Source organism: Protopterus annectens, chromosome 1.part1 (genome assembly GCF_019279795.1).
Source record: "Protopterus annectens isolate FY-2018-M chromosome 1.part1, PAN1.0, whole genome shotgun sequence".
In the NCBI taxonomy this organism is placed as follows: Eukaryota; Metazoa; Chordata; order Ceratodontiformes; family Protopteridae; genus Protopterus; species Protopterus annectens.
The window spans coordinates 117,618,017-117,638,373 of NC_056726.1; the positions used below are offsets into that span (position 1 = coordinate 117,618,017).

At 39.3% G+C, this 20,357-nt stretch overlaps 1 protein-coding gene across 1 annotated transcript in view; it reads left to right on the forward strand.

The window, feature by feature from the left end:
* Window positions 1-3,937: 3,937 nt before the first annotated feature.
* LOC122814238 (dynein axonemal heavy chain 5-like) overlaps window positions 3,938-20,357 on the forward strand; it is a 3,525,594-nt gene continuing 3,509,174 nt past the window's right edge. Inside the window, exons 1-2 of the mRNA XM_044086840.1 lie at window positions 3,938-4,073; window positions 5,921-6,072. Coding sequence (XP_043942775.1) covers window positions 3,938-4,073; window positions 5,921-6,072 — 288 coding nt within the window. The remainder of the gene's footprint in view (window positions 4,074-5,920; window positions 6,073-20,357) is intronic.

Sequence of the window (20,357 nt, forward strand, 5' to 3'; positions counted from 1 at the left end):
CTTAGATTGTTCAACATATGTAAATGGTCAACAACTGTTCAATATCAACATTGACAGTCCCCGGGGTAGAGAGATGTAACTTTTTTGCTGAAGATTGTACGATCTCAGTGTTACTATATATAATTAATAGTGAGTGTGAGGGTGAAGTGGGGCTTGCCCCCCCAGCAAAATTACTTTTGTTTGCATGTTCCAAGAATTAGCCTCGGAGAATGCGTAGTACCATATCAACATGCTTTTGCTGACATAAATGTGTTGATGTAAAGCACATCAGCATTTCCCTGTATTCACTATTAGTAGCAGACCGTAATATATATGTGTATTTATATATATATATATATATATATATATATATATATATATGTGTGTGTGTGTGTGTGTGTGTGTGTGTGTGTGTGTGTGTGTGTGTGTGTGTGTGTGTGTGTGTGTGTGTGTGTGTGTGTGTGTGTGTGTGTGTGTGTGGGCCACCAGCTGCTACTTAGCCATTTGCCTGTATATGTGGTGAGACTGCTTACCAAAGTTTTCCTTCTATACACCATTAAATTCCAAGAATCCTAAAGAATAATTACAGATGTATGTATTCAAGACAGATGACAGGACAGGTACCTCTCTCATTAGACTTTTGAGCAAGTTTACAGTACTTCAGTGGATTGGATTTGGATATAATAGGAATACTTTTCCTTGACTTGACCAAAGCTTATGACCCTCATGACTATGTGATCTTGCTTAGAAGGCTATTTAAGTTTGAGCTGAAACGTCCAAAAGGGTGAGATGGTATTGTCCTCACTTTAGCACAGTACTCTTAATTAGACATATGCTTCAAGGATTGAAGTCAGAAAAAACGTTTCTCTTATTGTTTGCCAACCTGATGTAACACCATGTTGGAAAACAAGGGGAAACTTTAACTTACCATACAGTATGATATGGGATTCTTCCATGCCTCTTTTCATGTCTTGAAGCCTGGCACAATACATGTAAACATTGCTTTTGTCCTTGAGCAGTGTCTGAATAGTATTCTGCCGAAGACTCCCATATCCAACTGTATGCATGCTAAGAATCCAAAGAGCACAGATTCTTTTATTTCTGGTCTCACACTGAAGCACAGACAGAATTCACATACCTGGGCTTCATGCATAACAAGAGGAAGCACACTGAATGTCTGATTGTGATTGGCAGCACTGCAAAGCAGCAGGTTGCTGAAAAAGTCACTAAGCTAGTCTGTCTTTAAAGAATGCCCCCTTTCCCAGTTAACTATAACCGACACTAAGCTGCTACAACCTTGTTAGAGGGTATACTTAATGAGTGGTGCTGGGGTCTAAAGTCATATAGGGGACAAAAGGGCTATCCCTCCCTGCTATAGCAGTTATTCTGGCATCATGACAGAAGTTTAGAAAACATTTTTAGTGAATTGTCTTTTGACTAAAATGTGTTTCACCGAACTTTAGTGGGCACTTAGGAAACACACACTGTTCTTAGCCCAGGTTGACTAACTTGGCTGAAATATTAACATGATGGTCATTTCATAAGGGCTATTTAGTGGTTGAACCTTTACTTCACATCTCTAATGTCCTAACTTTTGCTAGTTGTCTGTTGGAGTGTATATATTTTCCCCATGTTTGCATGAGATTTTATGGGCTGTTCTGGTTTCTACCTCTTAAGAAAAAAAAAAAACATTAGTTGTTCTAAACTGCATATGTACGTAATTTACTCTTGCCCCCCTGACCCTGTGGTCTTACTTGTAGCTTAAAAGGATCAGAGATCACTTACATGGTTAAGAAAAAAATAAAAAATAAATTGAAAACAAATTTCTTCCTTTGTCTGCTGCATTTGAGGTAATATTTTTCTAGGTATTCTCTTCCCATTGTTACATATTTTTTAAATCTTTCCTGTGGATAAGAACTAGAATATAATGGAAGTGGCTTCTCACTATTTATTAACTATTTCCTGTGCATAAGGGCATTACAATAGTGGAAGATGTTTTCACCACAGGGTCTTGTTGGTTTTCAGGGCTCTCCATTTGTTACACCACTGCATAACATCTGTATAACTCTGCCTCTTCCGTTACGTAGTATGTGGACCAAAGTCCGTGTTCTTAATCAAGTTTGTACATTTCTGCAATGAAGAAAAACTGGATACGTATTACAGAAGCTAGATATAGTCACTTAGCTGCTGCCTGTGGTCTCCAAGTTTGAACCTGGAATAGTGAATAATAACTGCCTAATCGCTTTTTATGTGAAGGAAGCTCTCTACACTTCAATGTCTGTGGAATAGACTCCCTCCCCATGTCAAACAGAGTACCTCATTAACCTTTATTAAGTGCAACCTGGATAACTGGATGGGAACAGAAAATGCACCCCTGGGATTCCACTTGTGTCCCTGCTGGGCAGGGGCATCGGGTGTTGACTTGTCAGAACATGAGCTAAATTCTTGGCTAGGTTTGTAAGGGCCTCAGAGCCAATAGCCTAGTAACTTCCTATGATCCTGTGTAGGGACCTGTATCCCTTGCACTCTCATAACTAACCGGTTAGACACATCAGCTGCACACTCTTTTAAGGAAGGATTCCAAGAGGTCCATCTTTGCAGCAGCCATTACCTTTCTGTCAGAAAAGGAGATTATTTCAGTCCTTTTCAAACCTTGTCTTGTACAAATGTTTCCTTCCATCAATATTAAATGTAACTCTGTTTCTTTAATCTGTTGTTCTCTTCTCTGTCACACTGCTGTGTTCATATTTCTGTTCTTTCTATCTTTGAAAGTGCATAACTTCCCTGTGGACCTTGATCACTCAGCTGTGCTAGTTCCAGCTATATTCGTTTCTGCTTCATTATACTGCCTGTCACACTGATGTGGTGTCACATACTTACACACACACACACACACACACACACACACACACACACACACACACACACACACACACACACACACACACACACACACACACACACACAGAATCTTTTCTCCTTGGTAGCACTGCATTTTGCTTTCATCTAACACCCTGAGTGTTTGTTTCATGCAGTTTGTTTTCCTTGTTTAAATTCCTTGCATTAATTTTCCTTTACTGCTGTGCAATCTGATTGTGCAGACATTTCTGCACCATTGTCCTTATCAAGGCTTATCTTTTACTTAGTTCACAGTTTAATATATTGTATCTGCATCCCAGCACTATTTGTGTCAATCAAGCTTTGTAATGAATTCTGTCAGTCCTATTTTCTGACATGCATTACAGTTCCTAGGTGCTGACAAATACTGGCAGGGCATAACTGTCACAAGACTCAGTAGCTTTAGAGTTCCTTTGATTCCTATATTCAAAATGGCATAAGAAAAATGTATGAGGAGAAAGTTGTGAGTTTTTTAAAGCCCGACATGTACCAGGTACTGTGTAATATATTTCAATATGTGCATTTCTGTAATTTGCTATCAGTACCCTGTTGCTCACACGATGAAAGAGAAAGTCCTGGAGCAGGGTTACTTGCTGCAAGACGCAATGGACACAGCGGTAGTTTTCAGATCTAGCAAATGTCTACTGTTCTCAGTGCCAATTCCATTAAAAAGAAGCTGTAATATTGAGAATAAATAGGGGGTAACAATAAAAACAAATCAGTAAACTGATGTTTAAGACAAAATTGCAATTAATATATCCTAATCTAAAATGTTAGGAACTGCATGAAAATATTTTACTGTTTCTGTACTGCATGAGAAAAAAAGGAAAACATCTAGTGACAAGGAAAACTAGAAATAGCTTCTTTGAGTGACAGGCAAAATTAAACTAAAACAAGTGCTACTCAAATCCTTCTAGTAGTTTTAGTCGTTAGGTGGTTGTTTACAGTTGCCCCTGGTGACAACAGTAGCTGCAGTTTCTTGACACAATAGACTGCAAAACAAACACTGGTTTGTGCTGTCAGGGTTCTTCCATGTGGATGTTACTTTAACTTGGACATCATGGATGAGAGGCACTGGTGGATAGCCAACAAAGTGCAGGAAACCTTCCGAGTTGGGGGAACTGATAGTCCTACAGTTCTGGAAGAACTCTTTTCTAAACAAAGCAATTTGTACCTTGTTGATAATTTTCTGAAAGGTTTGTACAGTTAGCAGAAGTTTCTTTTTATGATGATTGCTTTTTAGACTTCTTATTCATTCCCAGTGATTTCTGTGAGATATAATTTGTATGGAGCATTTGTTTTTCAAATGCTGGGCTTGAATCCAAATTTAGTAATACCACAATATAAGAGGTCAGTAAATATGCTTTTATATCTGTAAATGTTCTTTTAGCATGACAAAAGAAAAGTATGTTACAGTGTTTTATGTATTTAATTGCTAGACTTTTTTAAAATATTTAAAAGGCCATTTGTGGTGTTTGGTTGCTATTGATTATATGTAGCAACAAACTCCCAGTCATGCTGTATCTGTCCCTTACAATAGTATACACAGCTATACAGTGAGTGCATGTTTGCTGTTTTGGAAACATTTGTAATCTGTGTACATGACCTATGAATTCCATGCTTGTCTTTAATATTTAATATTATTTATTATCTCTAAACTTCTCTTGCTAAAACAATTAATAATAATTAAAAATCAGCCCTGATTAGGATATTGAGGGCATTAGACAATGAATGTATGAATGAACGATGAATAAAAAAGTCTGACATTTGCAATGGAAATGCATTTGTACCCTTAGTATAAGCTGTTCTGTAAAGAAATGAAATGTGTGTGTGTGTGTGTGTGTGTGTGTGTGTACCATTCCAGACTTCAGCTGTCTATAACACGGAGGACTATGATGAGGCTGCCAATTGTAATGAGCATATTATGTGTTCGAGACATGGATGCCAAGGAATTCACCTCAAGAGCGAAACTTGAGTGGTGGATCTTGGCATCTATGTCAAGAACACAATTTTTCATTATGATCACAGAGATCTGATAATAATTCTTTTTAGTGCATGGAGATTTATCTTCTCTACGTACTACTAGTTAGTGAAAATTTGATTAAGATGTGGTGTTTTGTACCACCTTTTAAAGCTGGTAAAGCAATGGGGAAGTTACAAGTAGTTGATGTCTTACCTATTCCCTGTGTAAGGGAAGCAGTTGTAATCAAACTACTGGGTATACTTTAGCAGACAGCAAGCAGAAATAGAAGTTGAAACAAAACCATTTCAAGCCATACTGCTACTGATTTTTGGTCAGCACTGCCTACTTTTAATGGAGATTTGATGTTTACTGCACCTAGGAGGTACTTAATAACCCCCTAAATATTGTTAAGATTGAGACTTGCATGATAGTAACACTTAACCAAGATATTATTTAACCATTTTCTGAGAGCTATCACAGCACTCTCCACGAACTACATTCTGATTATAATTATCAGGAATGTATGATTTACAAAACAAAACATAATTATGTGTTAATATAATAGATACATGTTGATTTCCCCTGACTTCCAAAAATACTAGTTCTTTGAATGCTTGACTGAGGGAACAGTATAACTTGTCACATGATTATTCCTTAATTATTTAATGGGCTTGTCTATTTGAGGGTACCATTAAAATAGTAATAGGGGTATCTATATGTCTCTGTCTGCCTGTCTGTGGAGCACATTAATTCACTTCTCTTGACTTATGTGATCTAAGGAAACATAAGTACAGAATGACTACAACACTTGTTTAGTCTCACGGTATGCATATAGTAGTACAGGGATTTGAACTTATATCCACTTGCCCAGAGAAAATGTTATTGAAATGTAAGCTGTAGGCTAAACTGTCTCAATTTTCATTTTTATTTTATCTGCTCCCAAGACTGTATTATGTCTGCTGACTTGCATCTTATAACATACAATAGCTCATCTGTTCCTTTACTGCATACATTTTGAACAATGTTATTTTGCTAGATTTGTTATTTTAACAAGTCTGTCTTTTTCTTTATCTCCCACAGCTGGAGGCCTCAGATCACTATTTTTCTATACAGATGTTGGAAATAAAGACAAGCTTAGCATTTGGGATTTGCACATACAGTCAGCATTACCCAACCTACAGGATGCCTTTGATCAGGAAAAAATTGTCCTCTTGTACCTCCTGCGTTACGAGGCAAGTTATATTACCCACTTAAATCAATAGAGCTGAAAAAGTTACTAATTTAATGATCTTCATCCATTTGTTATGTCCTCTTTCTGAATGCCGAAACTGTGAATATGGCAGATTGTGACTTTGTTTCAAATTAGAAAACTAAGATATCTGTTTTTATTAAACACTTTCTTTGGGGGATCTTTCACAAGTTATGACCAAGGTACAAACATAATGAGTTTGGGGTATACAGTCATCATGATCAACGTACAAACAGAATATGTTTGGGTTGTACAGTCATTATGATCAATGTACAAACAGAATAAGTTTGGGTTGTACAGTCATTATAATCAATGTGCAAACAGAATGAGTCTGGAGTATATGGGAAGTATAGCTCATCATAATCAACATAAATCAGATTGAATCTAAGGGGTATGACCTTCCTTAAATCAATGCAAATATTTTGAAACAGTCATTTGCCAGTTGTTACCTGTTGCCGTAAGGTTATGTACTTGTTAGGTACCACACAGAGGGTGTGGTGGGCCACTGTTACAGATTCAAGACTAGCGAACTTGCTAGGGTTGGCCTTGATTCATTTAGCATCCCTGCTGATGTAAAGTTAGGAGGTAGGACTAAATAAATGCAACCCTGTTATTCTACCTTGGGAGATGGTGTGGGGTGAACAGGCTGCATATCTCCTACCTGCTGGAGACCAGAGGCTTGTTCCACATGTTTCTAAAATGGGAAGTGCAGCATACTGGTGCACATATATCATGCAGGCCTCCAATAATGCATGCATCTGTATTAAGTGTAGATAAGATTTACATGAAAAAGTGCAGTATGTCTCTTCTTCCCCTAGACCTGTGACTCTTGAGCCCCCACTGGTCATAGCTTCATAGGTGATTACTAGCCTAATGACCCTTAAGGGTCTTTTTAAGCCTAACCATGTTTCCCAAAGGTGAGACTTAAACCCTGTACCTTGTGTCTATAAGGTAGACACCATTATGCTAACCATCAACTTCACTTCATAATGTCACATTCTACCAGCAAGTAACAAAATATTCTCTTATACGTTCATAGGTAAATACTAGGTTACCAGTCTGCAGACTATTACAAGCTTAGCCAATAACCAAAGGCTAGAATCAAACCTTGTACCATATATCTTTGAGATAAAGACCTTATCCATTATTACAACCCTTCCTCACCTCTGGGGTGTAGAGGAGATACACAGTGACAACTGCCATAGATGATGTGGAGTGCAATATCAGTGGACATCAAATGTGCCATTGGGTGGTTCTTGAACTGCAGATCCTCTCACATCATTGGGCTAAAAACGTATTATTTGGCATTAGATTATCTGAAAGGTTTATAATGAAAAGAACTGTAAGTATTTCAATGGGAAATTTGTTCTTGGTGCGTTACAACTTGATGGAAGCTTATCACTGATGTTTTTTTTCAACCCCATATTCTAATCTGCTTTAAAATATTCATGGGTTAAAAGCTGCTAACCATACTGCGCAACCCGCAACAATTAAAAATAGAAACAAAGGCCTTTGAAAAGGAGGACTATCCAGTCAAAAATCTGGACATCTAATTAGTATAAAATATGAATACCAAATAGCACTTAACTCTTCACGCTTCCAGTAATGGTGTAAGATACTACTCGGAAAAACATGTCTAAGAAAGTGTGACAAAAATGATGAAAAAAATATAATCATGTTATCAAAGAGGCAGTGTAAACTTTGTAGACTTAATGAACTGTATTGCAAAATTCTATCATACAAGTTTATTTTTTGCTTACAAAAAGGAAGATGTAAGATGTGCGTTTTCTTTCTTTCTTTCTTTAAATTATTGGTGCCACTAGGGTGTAAGTCATGTGATATAATTTTCTGTATATTAGCTTCAAAAATCATTTGTGAGAAGGGGGATTCAGAAAATTATCTGAAATTGAGAACAAACCTCCAAAAATAGAAACGTCATGTGCAGGGGTAAATCAGGCCTGAAAATAGGAACATCCATCCAGAATATGGACAGTTGAGATATATGCTGATGATAAACGTATAACAGCCACAATGACAACTTCCATTCAGTAAACAGCTGAATTTGGTGAGGGATAGAGAAGGAACCTGGGGAAGGAATATATGAAGTAGACATAGTTCAGCTTTCCTCTTTTGGACAAGGTTGTTTTACTGTATTGTTATATGTGATATGAAACTTACATCTGTTTTGCTTTGATGTAAGGAGGAAACATCATTTAGACAACTGCTTCTTAAATAACTGATAGACTGCCCTCTCATGTCTGTGCCCTTTTCAGTTAGATGAATCTTCTGTTTTTATCTAACCTTATCCCTTAGGCCTTATGTATTCACCCTCAACTCTATAAAAAGACAGGTAGAAAAGCTTTTTGTGTGCCATACCCACAAAGCGGAGTTTCCTGCTCAGAAAAATCAGACTTTAATTTTACAAATAATTTCAAAGATAGTTTGCAAACCATTTCTTATTCACAAACAGGTGTACCAACAATACGTACCCAAGGCAGTATGTAATAATCTATGTTAATAGACAGCTAATATAGTACCTACCCAGGGCAGTATGTGATAAGCTTAGGATTGTTTTTTGTCATTTCTTCTCTTCTTTGTGAATGTAATACACAGCAATGCGGAAAAGGAGTGCATACATTTGTATCTTTAATAACTGTTTTCATGCAGAAAATATGCACTCATGTTTGAAATTACAGTACAAAAACTGTGGCACAGCAATGAAGCAGGTAACATTGCTGCCTCAAAGTGGTTAGTTCTGGCTGAAGTGCCTTCTCTGCTGAATTGTGCATATTGGTTTTCTCCAGGGACTGAGGTTTCTGTCAATATTCCAACAATTTACCTGTTGATAGATTAATATGCAACCTCTGAATTGCCCACAGATAAATGTACAGTGCACAAACGTGTGTGTGTGTGTGTGTGTGTGTGTGTGTGTGTGTGTGTGTGTGTGTGTGTGTGTGTGTGTGCATGTATGCATACACTTCTGCACATAGACTGTCATCTTGTCCAGATCTTTTTAATGCTTGTTGCTTATCAGTATAGACCCTGACTCCCTCTTGACATTCAATAGGATAAAAGTGGGTATTATTTATTTTATTTATTTATTTGTTTTAGTTATTTATTTATTTTACATTTGTTAACTGGGTTTGTTCAACTGAGCTGAAGAGCTCTTTTTCAGCGGAAGACCAAGGAGAAAAGCTCCAACATATTATACAATTTTTATTATAAATTAGCATTAAACAGCAATGTTACAGGATTATTACAAGGCATTAAGTAGCAATATAGTGTTATACAGTGTCAATAATCAGGAGTATAGCATAACTATTTCAAGATGTATAAAAAGAAATATGTTATTAAGAGGAGTATAGTTTTTGGAGTAAGTGGTTACAAAAACCCAGTTTTATCATAATGTAGTTGCATGAAGGCAAGACAATAACTATAGAATGTTTCTCTGAGGTAATTAGCTTAATAGGTTCTAGAAGACAGTAGAAGGAGTAGTCAAGGAAGATTAGACAGAGCTCGTGAGAAGAGTGAGTTAAGGGCAGAAAGTAGATTAAGGTATGGGAAGTAGGGGATGTTTAAGGAGGGAGAGTGCAATGGCAGGACCAATAACTTTTAAAGTGCTCTTTGGTGGGCTGTCTTAAATTGTTTAGGATGTGTAAGGGTCCTGATTTCTAGTGGGAGCCTATCCCAGGCAATAGTGGGGTGATAGCTGTACATGTTGCGTCCAAATTTAGACTTGGGTTTGTAGATTTGTAGTAGGTCTTGGTTAGAGCTTCGGAGAGGTCTGGAGGGAGAATAATGGGAGATGAGAGGGGATAGTGCTGGGCAGTAGGAAAGCTGGTATAGGATAGAATGGATGATCTGGAGCTGAGAGAGAAGAAGCTGGTGGGGTAATTCCAGCCAGTTTAGGTGTTTTAGAGAGAGACAGTGATGAGATTTGTAGGTTTGTTGGGCAGCAAATCTAGCTACCTTGTTGTAGGTAGATTCGAGTTTGGTCAGGAGTGTTGAGTTAAGATTTGTGAGAATATGAGGGTTGCATCAACATCGGAAATGCAGTTCAGCGAACTGATAATAGTGAAATCGCGATGCAGCGATGATTGGGAAATTTGCTCTTTCCTTACTGTAGTGCGATCTCGGAGTTGGTATATATCATTAGTGGGGGGGGGGCACAGCCACCCACAAGAGCGAATTCGCTGAACTGCATTTCTGATGTAGATGAAGTTCAGCGAATTCAGTTTTCTATAAGATAATATAGATCCCTCTATATATATATATATATATATATACACATATATAAATATATATATATATATATATATATATATATAGATATAGATATATATATATATATATATATATATATATATATATATATATATATGTGTGTATACAGAGAGAGAGAGAGAGAGACTGCAAATGAAGGAAACAAGACAGCACAGTATATCATATAAAAGCTTCAATATTTTAGGATGGATGGAATACATTTGAAGGTTTTAGCGGTAGTCATGTTTGTCTAGTAAGTTCTTAACCTGTGCATTGACTATTTTTATAGTAAATGTTGGGTTTTGCAGGTATGTTTGCAGGGGAATAGAAGATGATAGAGTTGAGATATTGATGAACATGGATTTATTTATTTATTTGCTGTTTATTAGCCAGTAATGAACTGGTCAGAAGACCCTTTTCAATCATAACTGAGCCAAAGTTGATAGTATAAATTATTACAAATAGTACAGAAAAGTTATACTTGACAATTACATAACAATTAATTGTGCAATTCTGCAATTAAAAAAAAAACATGAGCCTTAATGACCATGGCAAGATTAAGCATACATTTCAAAATATGAGGCTTGTTGCTTTTTGAATAGACTCAGTTAAAAGAAATTGTAGAACATAAAAATCCATCTAGTTAGAATACCATCGCTTCAGATGCCCCTGTAGTGCTATTGGTCCATCTCCTTATGTCAAGAACAGCATTAGGTTACTTGGTAATTAACAAGGTAGGGTTGAAGGGTAAGAGATACTGAAGGTACTGAACTTTGGGCTCCCTTACTTAGATGACCCACTCCTTCAGGCTTTTAGGATAAAAAAAAGCTTCTTCTGGCCCTTATCTGTACAAAGATCATGCTTCACAGTCCAGGTTCCACATTAAACCTCCCTTTTCAAGACCTGGTGTTTCTGGGTTGCAGTTTAGGAGGGGGAGCAAGATTTGCATTTACTACTGAATGTGCAGCGGTTAGCATTGCTGCCTCACAGCAAAAGGTTCTCCGGTTCAATCCTCGGCTGGGGTGCCTTCTGTGTGGAGTCTGCATGTTCTCCCTGTGGTCATGTGGGTTTCCTCCAGGTGCTCTGGTTTCCTCCCACATCCCAAAGACATGTGGTAGGTGGACTGGACACTCTAAATTGGTCCTAGGTGTGAGTGTGCATGTGTGCCTTCTGTGGAAGGTTGGGCGCTGGACTGACAACTCAACACTGTAAAACTCCACTGCCAATCATGAGTGGACAGGTGATCCGCTGTGGGGACCCCTAACTGGGAAAAGCTGAAAGAAGAAGAAGAAGACCGAATAGTTCAGTGAAATTTGTGTAGGAAGCCTGAGAATAAATGCTTTGATTGTCCTAGCTTTTTGCTTTTAGAGTATTTTGCTTTATGCTTGTTGGAATTGATTTTTAGTTCTCTTTATGTCTGAGGTACTTAGGTTCATAGGTAGGTACTAGGCTATCAGCCCTGGGGCCTATATAAGCCTAGCCAAAAAAGTTCCCTTTTGCCACCCAAGAAAGTTATTTTCCTGCCCCCCTGTCTATCAGAGCCACAGAAGTGATCCCCGGGGTGAATTTCCTATTTCCCATCCAATTGTCAAGATTTTTCTTAAAGAAGGCCAATGAGGAGCTTTGCTTGACATGGATGGGTAGTCTGCTCCAGAGCATGGGAAGTCTGTGGGACAGGAATGTATCCCTCCAGCATGTTCTGTTTATTGTGGTGGCAAGGTTTAGGTCCCTGGAGCATGTGGCTCAGAGGGATTCGGGTTTTTTTAAGTATAGCATATCCAACAGATCTGGGCTTGACATAGCTTTATATGTTAGGCAGAGGTCGCCTCTGAGTAGGTGATATGTGACGTGGAGTGGAGCTGGAGTTTTTTGAGATGGTCTGTGTATGGCATCTGTTTGAGGCTGGTAATCCTCTTAGTGAGGCATTTCTGTGGCCTTTCTAGTTGCTGTAGATGTCTTGCAATGTACATGCCAAATGGGGTGTCATACTCTATAATGGGTCTGATGAGGGATGAGTAGAGAGGAACAATGGCCTCTTTTTTTCTGGAGGTGAACACCTTTGTGATGAGGTGTGCCATGTAGAAGGATTTCCTGACTACTGTAGCGATGCGATTATCAAAGGAGAGACTACTGTCCACCTGTGTCCCAAGGTCTCTTATCACACTTTCAGTGTTTAGTAGGCTACTGCCTATGTGGTAGTTCATGGGTACAGTGTTTGTTGCAAAAGGGGTGACAATGCACTTATTGGCATTGAGCTTGGGACCATGACTTTGACACCAAGCATCAGTCCCAGTGAGGCCCCTTTGTAGAATGTCCACATTACTAGGCAATTCTATTATGGCACCTAGTTTGCAGTCATCTGTGAACTTCATTAACCAAAGACCTGCTGTATTAGCCTGGACTTCTGAGAAGTAGATGCCAAACAGGAGAGGACCCAGGACTGAGCCCTGTGGTACTCCACTTGTCACTGGTCTGAAGTTGAATTTGGAGTCTGCTACTTTCACTGTGTGTGTTCTGTCAGTGAGCCAGTTGGCCAACCATCTTGTGACATGGAGATTAAGGCCCCGTCTAGTGAGTTTATCTATAATTCCTGGGTGGGGGATGGTGTCTAAAGCCTTGGTGAGGTCAAGATAGGCTATGTGCATCACCTTACCCTCGTCTACGGCTCAGGTGACTGCTTCAAAGATGTCAATCAGGTTTAGGAGACATGACCTACCTTTTACAAACCCAAACTGAGTGTGGTCCAGAGTTTGGAGGTTACATTTGTCCTTGTTTTTAAGTTCCAAGATGATATGTTCCATGGCCTTGCAGACCAGGCTCGTTAGGCTAATGGGGTGGTAGTTCCCGGAGTCTGTGGTGGCGTTCCCTTTATGGAGTGGGATAACCGCTGCTGTGCACCATTCAGTAGGCACAAAGCCTGAAGTGAGGCTATGATTGAACATGGTACTTAGGTGGGGTGCCAGTTCATTCTGTAGTTTGTGCAGAACACAGCCTGGGATGTTGTCAGGTCCCATGGATGCTGTGTTCTTGGCTTTGGAGAGTGTGGTCTTTACTTGTGCAGCTGTGATTACAGGGGCTTTGCATTCTTCTAATATAATGATGGGCCCTTTGGGGGGTGATGGGGGGGTGAAATTTGCACTGAACCTATCTACCAGGATGTTGGCAATATCAGTTGGTTCTGTATATCTAGTGCCATTGTGATGTAGCTCAGAGCAGATCTGAGTGTCACCATTGAAATTCATGATATAGCTGTAGGTTCATAGGTTCATAGGTAGGTACTAGGCCATTGGACTAAGGGCTTAAGTAAGCCTAGCCAACAAGGTTCCTTGGCTTATGCCACCCAAGAAAGTTATTTTCCTGTGCCACTGTTGAGCAGAGCCACAGAAGTGATCCCCAGGGTGTAGTTCCTATTTTTCATCCATTTTTCTTGAAGAGTGCTAATGAGGAACTTTGCTTGACATTGCTGGGTAGCTTGTTCCAGAGTATGGGAAGTCTCTGGGACAGGAATATATCCCTCCAGCTTGTCCTTTTTTATTGTTGTGACAAGGTTTAGGTCCCTAGAGCGTGTAGCTAGGAGGGACTGGGATTTCTTTAGGTGTAGCATGTACAACAGCTCTGGGTTTGACATAGCTTTATATGTTAGACAGAGATCACCTCAGAGTAGGTGATATGCTACGGAGTAAAGCTGGAGTTTTTTGAGACGGTTAGTGTAGGGCATCTATTTGAGGCCAGTAATCCTCTTTGTGAGGTACTTCTGTGGCCTTTCCAGCTGCTGCAGATGTCTTGTGAGGTACATTCCAAAAGGGGCACTGTACTCTATAATGGGTCTAATGAGTGTCAAGTAGAGGGGAACAATGACCTCTTTTTCCTGGATGAGAACCCTTTTGTGATGAGGTGTGCCACGTAGAAGGATTTCCTGACTACTGTGGCAAAGTGATTATCAAAGGAGACACTACTGTCCACCTGGGTCCCAAAGTCACTTATCACACATTCGGCATTAAGTAATCTGCTGCCTATGTGGTAGTTCATGAGTACAGAGATTTTACCAAAGGGGATAACAATGCACTTTTTGGCATTGAGCTTGAGGCCATGCCTATGACCCCAGGCATCTGACTCAGTGAGGCCCTTCTGTAGGATGGCCACATCATTTGTGGACTCAACTATGGCTCCTAGTTTGCAGTTATCTGTGAACTTCATTAGCCAAAGACCTTCTGTGTTAGCCTGTACTTCAGAAAGTCGATACCAAATAGGAGAGGTCCCAGTAGTGAACCCTGTGGTACTCAACTTGTCACTGGTTTGAAGTCAGATTTGGAGTCTGCAACTTTTACAGTGTGGGTTCTGTCAGTGAGCCAGTTGGCAACCCAACTTGTGACGTAGGGATTTATACCTAGTTTAGTGAATTTAACAATAATTCCAGAATGGGGGATGGTGTCAAAAGCCTTGACAAGTCAAGATAGCCTGTGTGAAACACCTTACCCTCGTCTATGGCTTTGGTGACTGCCTCAAAGAAGTCGATCAGGTTCAGGAGGCATGATCTGCCTTTCACAAACCCAACCTGGGTGGGATCCAGCATTTGGAGGTTACCAATGTCTTTGTTTATGAGTTCCATGATGATACGTTCCATGACCTTACAGACCAGGCTCGTCAGGCTAATAGGGCGATAGTTCCTGGGATCAGTGGTGGCTCCCCCTTTGTGGAGTGGGATAACTGTTGCTGTGCGCCATTCAGTGGGCACAAAGCCTGATGTGAGGCTATGACTGAACATGGTGCTTAGGCGGGAAGCCAGTTCATTCTGAAGTTCTTGTAAAATGCAGCCTGGGATGTTTTCTGGTCCCATGGATGCTGTTTTTTTTGGCTTTAGAGAGTGCAGCTTTTACCTGTGTAGTTGTGATTACAGGGACTCTGCATTCTTCCTGCATAGATATGGCCCCTTTAGGGCGTGAGAGGGGGATAAAGCTAGCACTGAACCTATCTGCCAGTATGTTGGCAATATCACTTGGTTCTGTAATTTTCGTGCCGCTATGCTGTAACTCAGAGCAGATCTGTAGAATGCTTTGTGGTTGTCTTTAGAATCAGTGGTGATTTTATTTTCGTAACTAGTTTTGGAGGATTTTATGAGGGATCTCAGCTTCTTACTGAGGCTGACCAGGGAGTTCCTGCAATTAGGGAATTTTACTCTTTTTTGCAACAGCTTCTTCCTTCTGTTTTAGAGTTTGTTTATGGCAGGGGACCACCAGATTGGCTTCCTTTTTTTGGAGGATAGCATCTTGGCTCTGTTGGGGATGGCACAATCCATGCACTTGTGTATGTGTTTATACAGTGCATTTGTACAGGATTCAGCAGTTGTACCTCTATTTTCCATCTGTATGGGTGTCATGAAGCTTGCCACTTCTGTCTTAAGAAGCATGAAGTTGGCTTTGGAGAAGTTTTTTACAGTGGTTTCCTTAATGGGGGTGGGTATTGATGTCTGGGGTGATTAGCTTGTGATCAGATCTGACCAGCGAGGAGTTGACCTCTGGTGTGGAACATTGGTTGCCCATATTGGTAATGACCAGGTCCAGGATACTGCTGCCCCGGTAGGGGTATGGACAAGCTGATCCAGGGCATTGGAATTTATGAATTCCAGAAAGTGTTGAGCAAATGAGTTAGTACATGAGTAGTTTTTCCAGTTGATGGTGGGGTAGTTGAAATCACCCATTATTAGGGTATTGGGCTGTACCTTAATATTACCCAGTATATCAAGAAACGTGGAGTGGGCATCCTGGGGCAGGGCGGGTGATCTGTAACAAGCTACAACCTGGATTGCAGTCTTGCCCAGTGTTAGTTGCACTTGGATACTTTCAGATGTATTATGTTGAGCAACTAGCCTGGAGGTGTGGATATCCTTAATTAATATGGACATGCCTCCGCCTTTAGTGTTTTGGTCCAGGTTAGGTGGCCGAAAGGTGTAGTATAAGTTATAAACAAACAAAAAGAGAACCAAGGAGAAAAAGTACTGCCACTACTTTTTATTTTGTTTCCACACACCAAACACGTTGTAGGAAAAACGTTATAATGTTTTTGCTACAACGTGTTTGGTGTGTAAACAAAATAAAAAGTAGTGGCAGTACTTTTTCTCTTTGGTTCTCTTTTTGTTTGTTTATCAGTCGAGTGGAGAGATTTCGCTTGTGGATTATGTAGTATAAGTTATAGCCTGGTAATGCAGGGTGCTCTCTGGAGCCTTGAGCCAGGTCTCCATTACTACACAGATGTCGATGTTCTCCATTTTAAGGAGTGCCCCGAGTGAGTGGACTTTGAGGTTTAGACTTCTAGCATTGAGTAGCATTACCCTCAGATTTTGGTTGCTTATACCTGCTATGGTGGTGAGTTTGTCGTTTGAACCTTGCCTAAAAAAGGCACTATAGGGGTGGTAAGAGCCTTAGTCAGTATCCAGAATCCCAGGGGCGACAGGTGCAGGCCATCTCTGGCAAAGCATCGTGGTTTGTTGATCATGTTGTCCCAGGCAGACAGATACTGGATCCCCTTAGAATGACACCAGAAGCTTAGCCAATTGTTGAAGTCATTTATTTTGTCCTTGTAATGTGGTATCACTCTGGGCAATGGCAGGATGCTACTCAGGGCTAGAGTTATACTGCCTAGGCTGCATGATCCGAAAGCTCTTATTATTATTCTATTCTTGGGTTCATTAGTAAGATCAGTTTTCCATAATTTCTGAATAATGTATCTATGTCTGATGTGTTGTTTTAACTCATTTGTTATAGTGCACTGAGTCTACATTTTTGAGGAGTATAGCCCATTTGAATGGTAACACAATGTTAAAATATTAATATAGGACAGTGGTTGCATCTCTAAAGCTCTAGAGTGTACTCCAGTCAATAGTCTACAGTTCAAATAAGAGAATGATAGAATTGTCATGAGTCTGCCTGACCAGTTTACATATAGTGAATATTTTTGGTATTTTAAGACACTAGGCAGTAACAATAGGACATTTGTCACTAAATACGTTTGGTAGTAGTCGTAGTGACTGAATTTGTCTGGTATACTTGTAAGTATGATGTTTAGTATAGAGCCTTTTTTGGTTTGTACAGTTGGTCTAGTACATTGAGAGAAGAGATGAAACAGATAGACAGACTGACAGACAGAACAAGGAGAATAGTTTTATAATGAGATGCTGGCTTTGTCCCTGCCAATCCATATTTAGGTCACCTAATGGGACCCAATAAGAGTAGAAAGGGAATTAAGAATGCTTTGAATGAGGGGAATGTTGGAGAGACTAGGAATGTTGATTGTGGTACTATTTTGACATATGAACATACCTGTATCCTTATTAGTAGCCAGCAAAGATATCTGCCTCGACTGAGTTAAATGTAGCAACAGGTACTGGGTTAAGTTTTGCTCTCTTCTTTATTAGTTTTACAGCAACCCTAAATGGCCTGTGACCAGTTCTGTTTTAACAAGAGAGGTATATTTTAAACAGTGTGAGCATTAAAAAGACATGCTTAAATCTTGTGTCATTGATGGCAATGGTTTTATTGTTTATTTGAAAATCCATTAGTTCAAACTGCAGGCCATTTGTTTTTAGGACTGCAGGCATTAGCACAGCCTATGGGTAAGTTGTTAAAGGAGAACCTTACCCACGGATTGAAAAAAAACATATTTATTTCATCATATCAGATTTAATTACCATTTCTTACTTTTCAATGACTACTTAAAAGACAAACAGGGATAATCACACAGGACAGTATTCTGAGTGACTGCTACTACTTTTTCCTTCTAAAGTGGCCAATTTTCATTCTTTTGTTTTGCCTGATTTGTAGTCATTAAACTCATCTGCCCTCCCCCTAAACACCTGTCCTTTGTATCTGTCAAAGTGGCAAATTTGAGCTGTTTGCTGCTGTGATTGATAGCTTGCAGCAGGAGACAAAGTTCATATCCTGAGAATACTGTTCTATGTGATTATCGTTGTCTGTCTTTTAAGTAGTCATCAAAAAGCAAGAAATGGTAATTAAACCCAACTGACTAAAAGAAAGCCAGGTATATGTAAAAACACATGTAAAGTCAGTGCATTGACAGGAGCTTAGGGGGCTATGATGTAATATTTTAAAGGCAAACACTGCATTGTGGGATAACTAGAGGCAGACTAAACAACTCAAGATGCCAGACCCAATATGGGCAGACTCTGGAATTACAATTAAAAATATAAAAAAATATATAAAGTCCAAAGGTAATGCTAAAATGCAAGAAACATCAAGACTTGATAAAATACACATGCTTTTTTCAGTCTGTGGGCACAGTTCTCCTATAAAGTAAAGAGTCTTTGAGGATTCACTTTATTCAAAACAGAATTAAGCTCAGTATCATTGGTTTGCAGAAAAGTGACTTGGTGATTGTAAGGAATTTAATAACTGTGGGACTCGTTAATACTGGCACTATTCTTTTAAGGAGCCTAGTGGTTTGGCAATAGGCAGGCTTGGTTGCTGAGACAAGGAATATAGGATAGTTGGCCCTCCATGAAGGAATGCTAATTTGCAAAATAGAATTAAGTTGCTGAAATCTTGCGGTTATCTGTAGTGCATGTGTTGTATTTGTAATAAGTAGATTATGTGGTAAGCTGAAAGTCATCAGTATGGCAATTGCTAATGAGAACATGTTAAACATCTGGAAAATATCTAATTAATTTAGTTTTATGTGCTTGGAAACAGGGGTAATGACAGCATTGATCTGAAGAGGTACAACTTGCTAGGTTGGAGAGCAGTGAGATTACAAAAATTGAAAGCTCAAAAATAGGGTGCATACAGGAGTGGCCTGAGGTCAGCTGGTGCCCTAGGCAGCCACCTAGTTGGCCTATGCCTAAGGCTGTCTATGGGTGCATAGTGAACAGGTGTGATGTGGCTGTAGGATGGATGAGTGAGCAGGGGTAGTTAGCAAGATGCTGAGGAAACACTGGTTAGACAAGTTGTGAATGAATGGTTGTCTGTCCAATTAGTTTTAGAGATAGAAGCAGAGCGGGTGGGGCTATTGTGGAAGCTAGCTTTGATTGGTAAGGGGTGTGGATTAATGAAAGCATAATGGAAATGAAATGATGCTGTGAGTGGGTGGGATGGGGTTAAGTAGTGGAGCAAAGCACAGCTGTGTGTACTGAGGCTGTGAAGAGCAGGTTTGCTCAACTTACTTCAAGTCATCAGAAACAATTAGTGAACCTGCTAGATGAGAATTTCTTCCTTCCTCTTCACCAAGGCTCACAGCCTAAAAGGTACACTATATACCTGTTTAGCTAGGTGGAAGGGTAAACAACTATTTTTCTAGATAGGTAGTAAGAGGATGCCTTCTTATTTGCAACTTCCAAAGATACTTTGGTGACTGTAATAACAAATCTGTGAATATCTGCATGGCTCAATAAATCTTTCAAATCTTTTTTAGATTTAGAGATGGTACAGTCTCTATAACTTTACTTTTGACTACCTACTAGTTCCTCTTAAACAAACTATTACCTATGTCCATGTATCACATATTGGAAAGGAACTTATCTACAGTCCCCAGGAAAAAAGGGACTTTCTGCCCATGCCATAATAGTTGCAATACTGATGGACAAATAAGCCAGGTATGATGTCCCATGACATGGAACTTACTTAAACATCACCATCTATTACAAGTGTAAAATAAGTATCTTGAAAAGTCTTCCAAAATTTTTACAGTGATAATATTTCAGGAGATAACTCTGTGCTGTTTACTGATAGCAATCATCCAGTCCTTTGCCTGTAATGAGGGCAATGCCATCAACACATGACACGGCTTTCTCATATCACCTGTGAAGTGGTCATCTTATGTTTTCTCTAAACATTAGTTTGCATATTCCTTTGAATATGTATCACATTAATAAGAATTTGTGTGACAAATGTCTATAAGTCAGAATCAGGAATGTTTTCAAATCTGAATATATGCATAATTGTGATTTTATTGTTATACTTTATCTTTACTATATTTAATAATTATTAATCATATGTA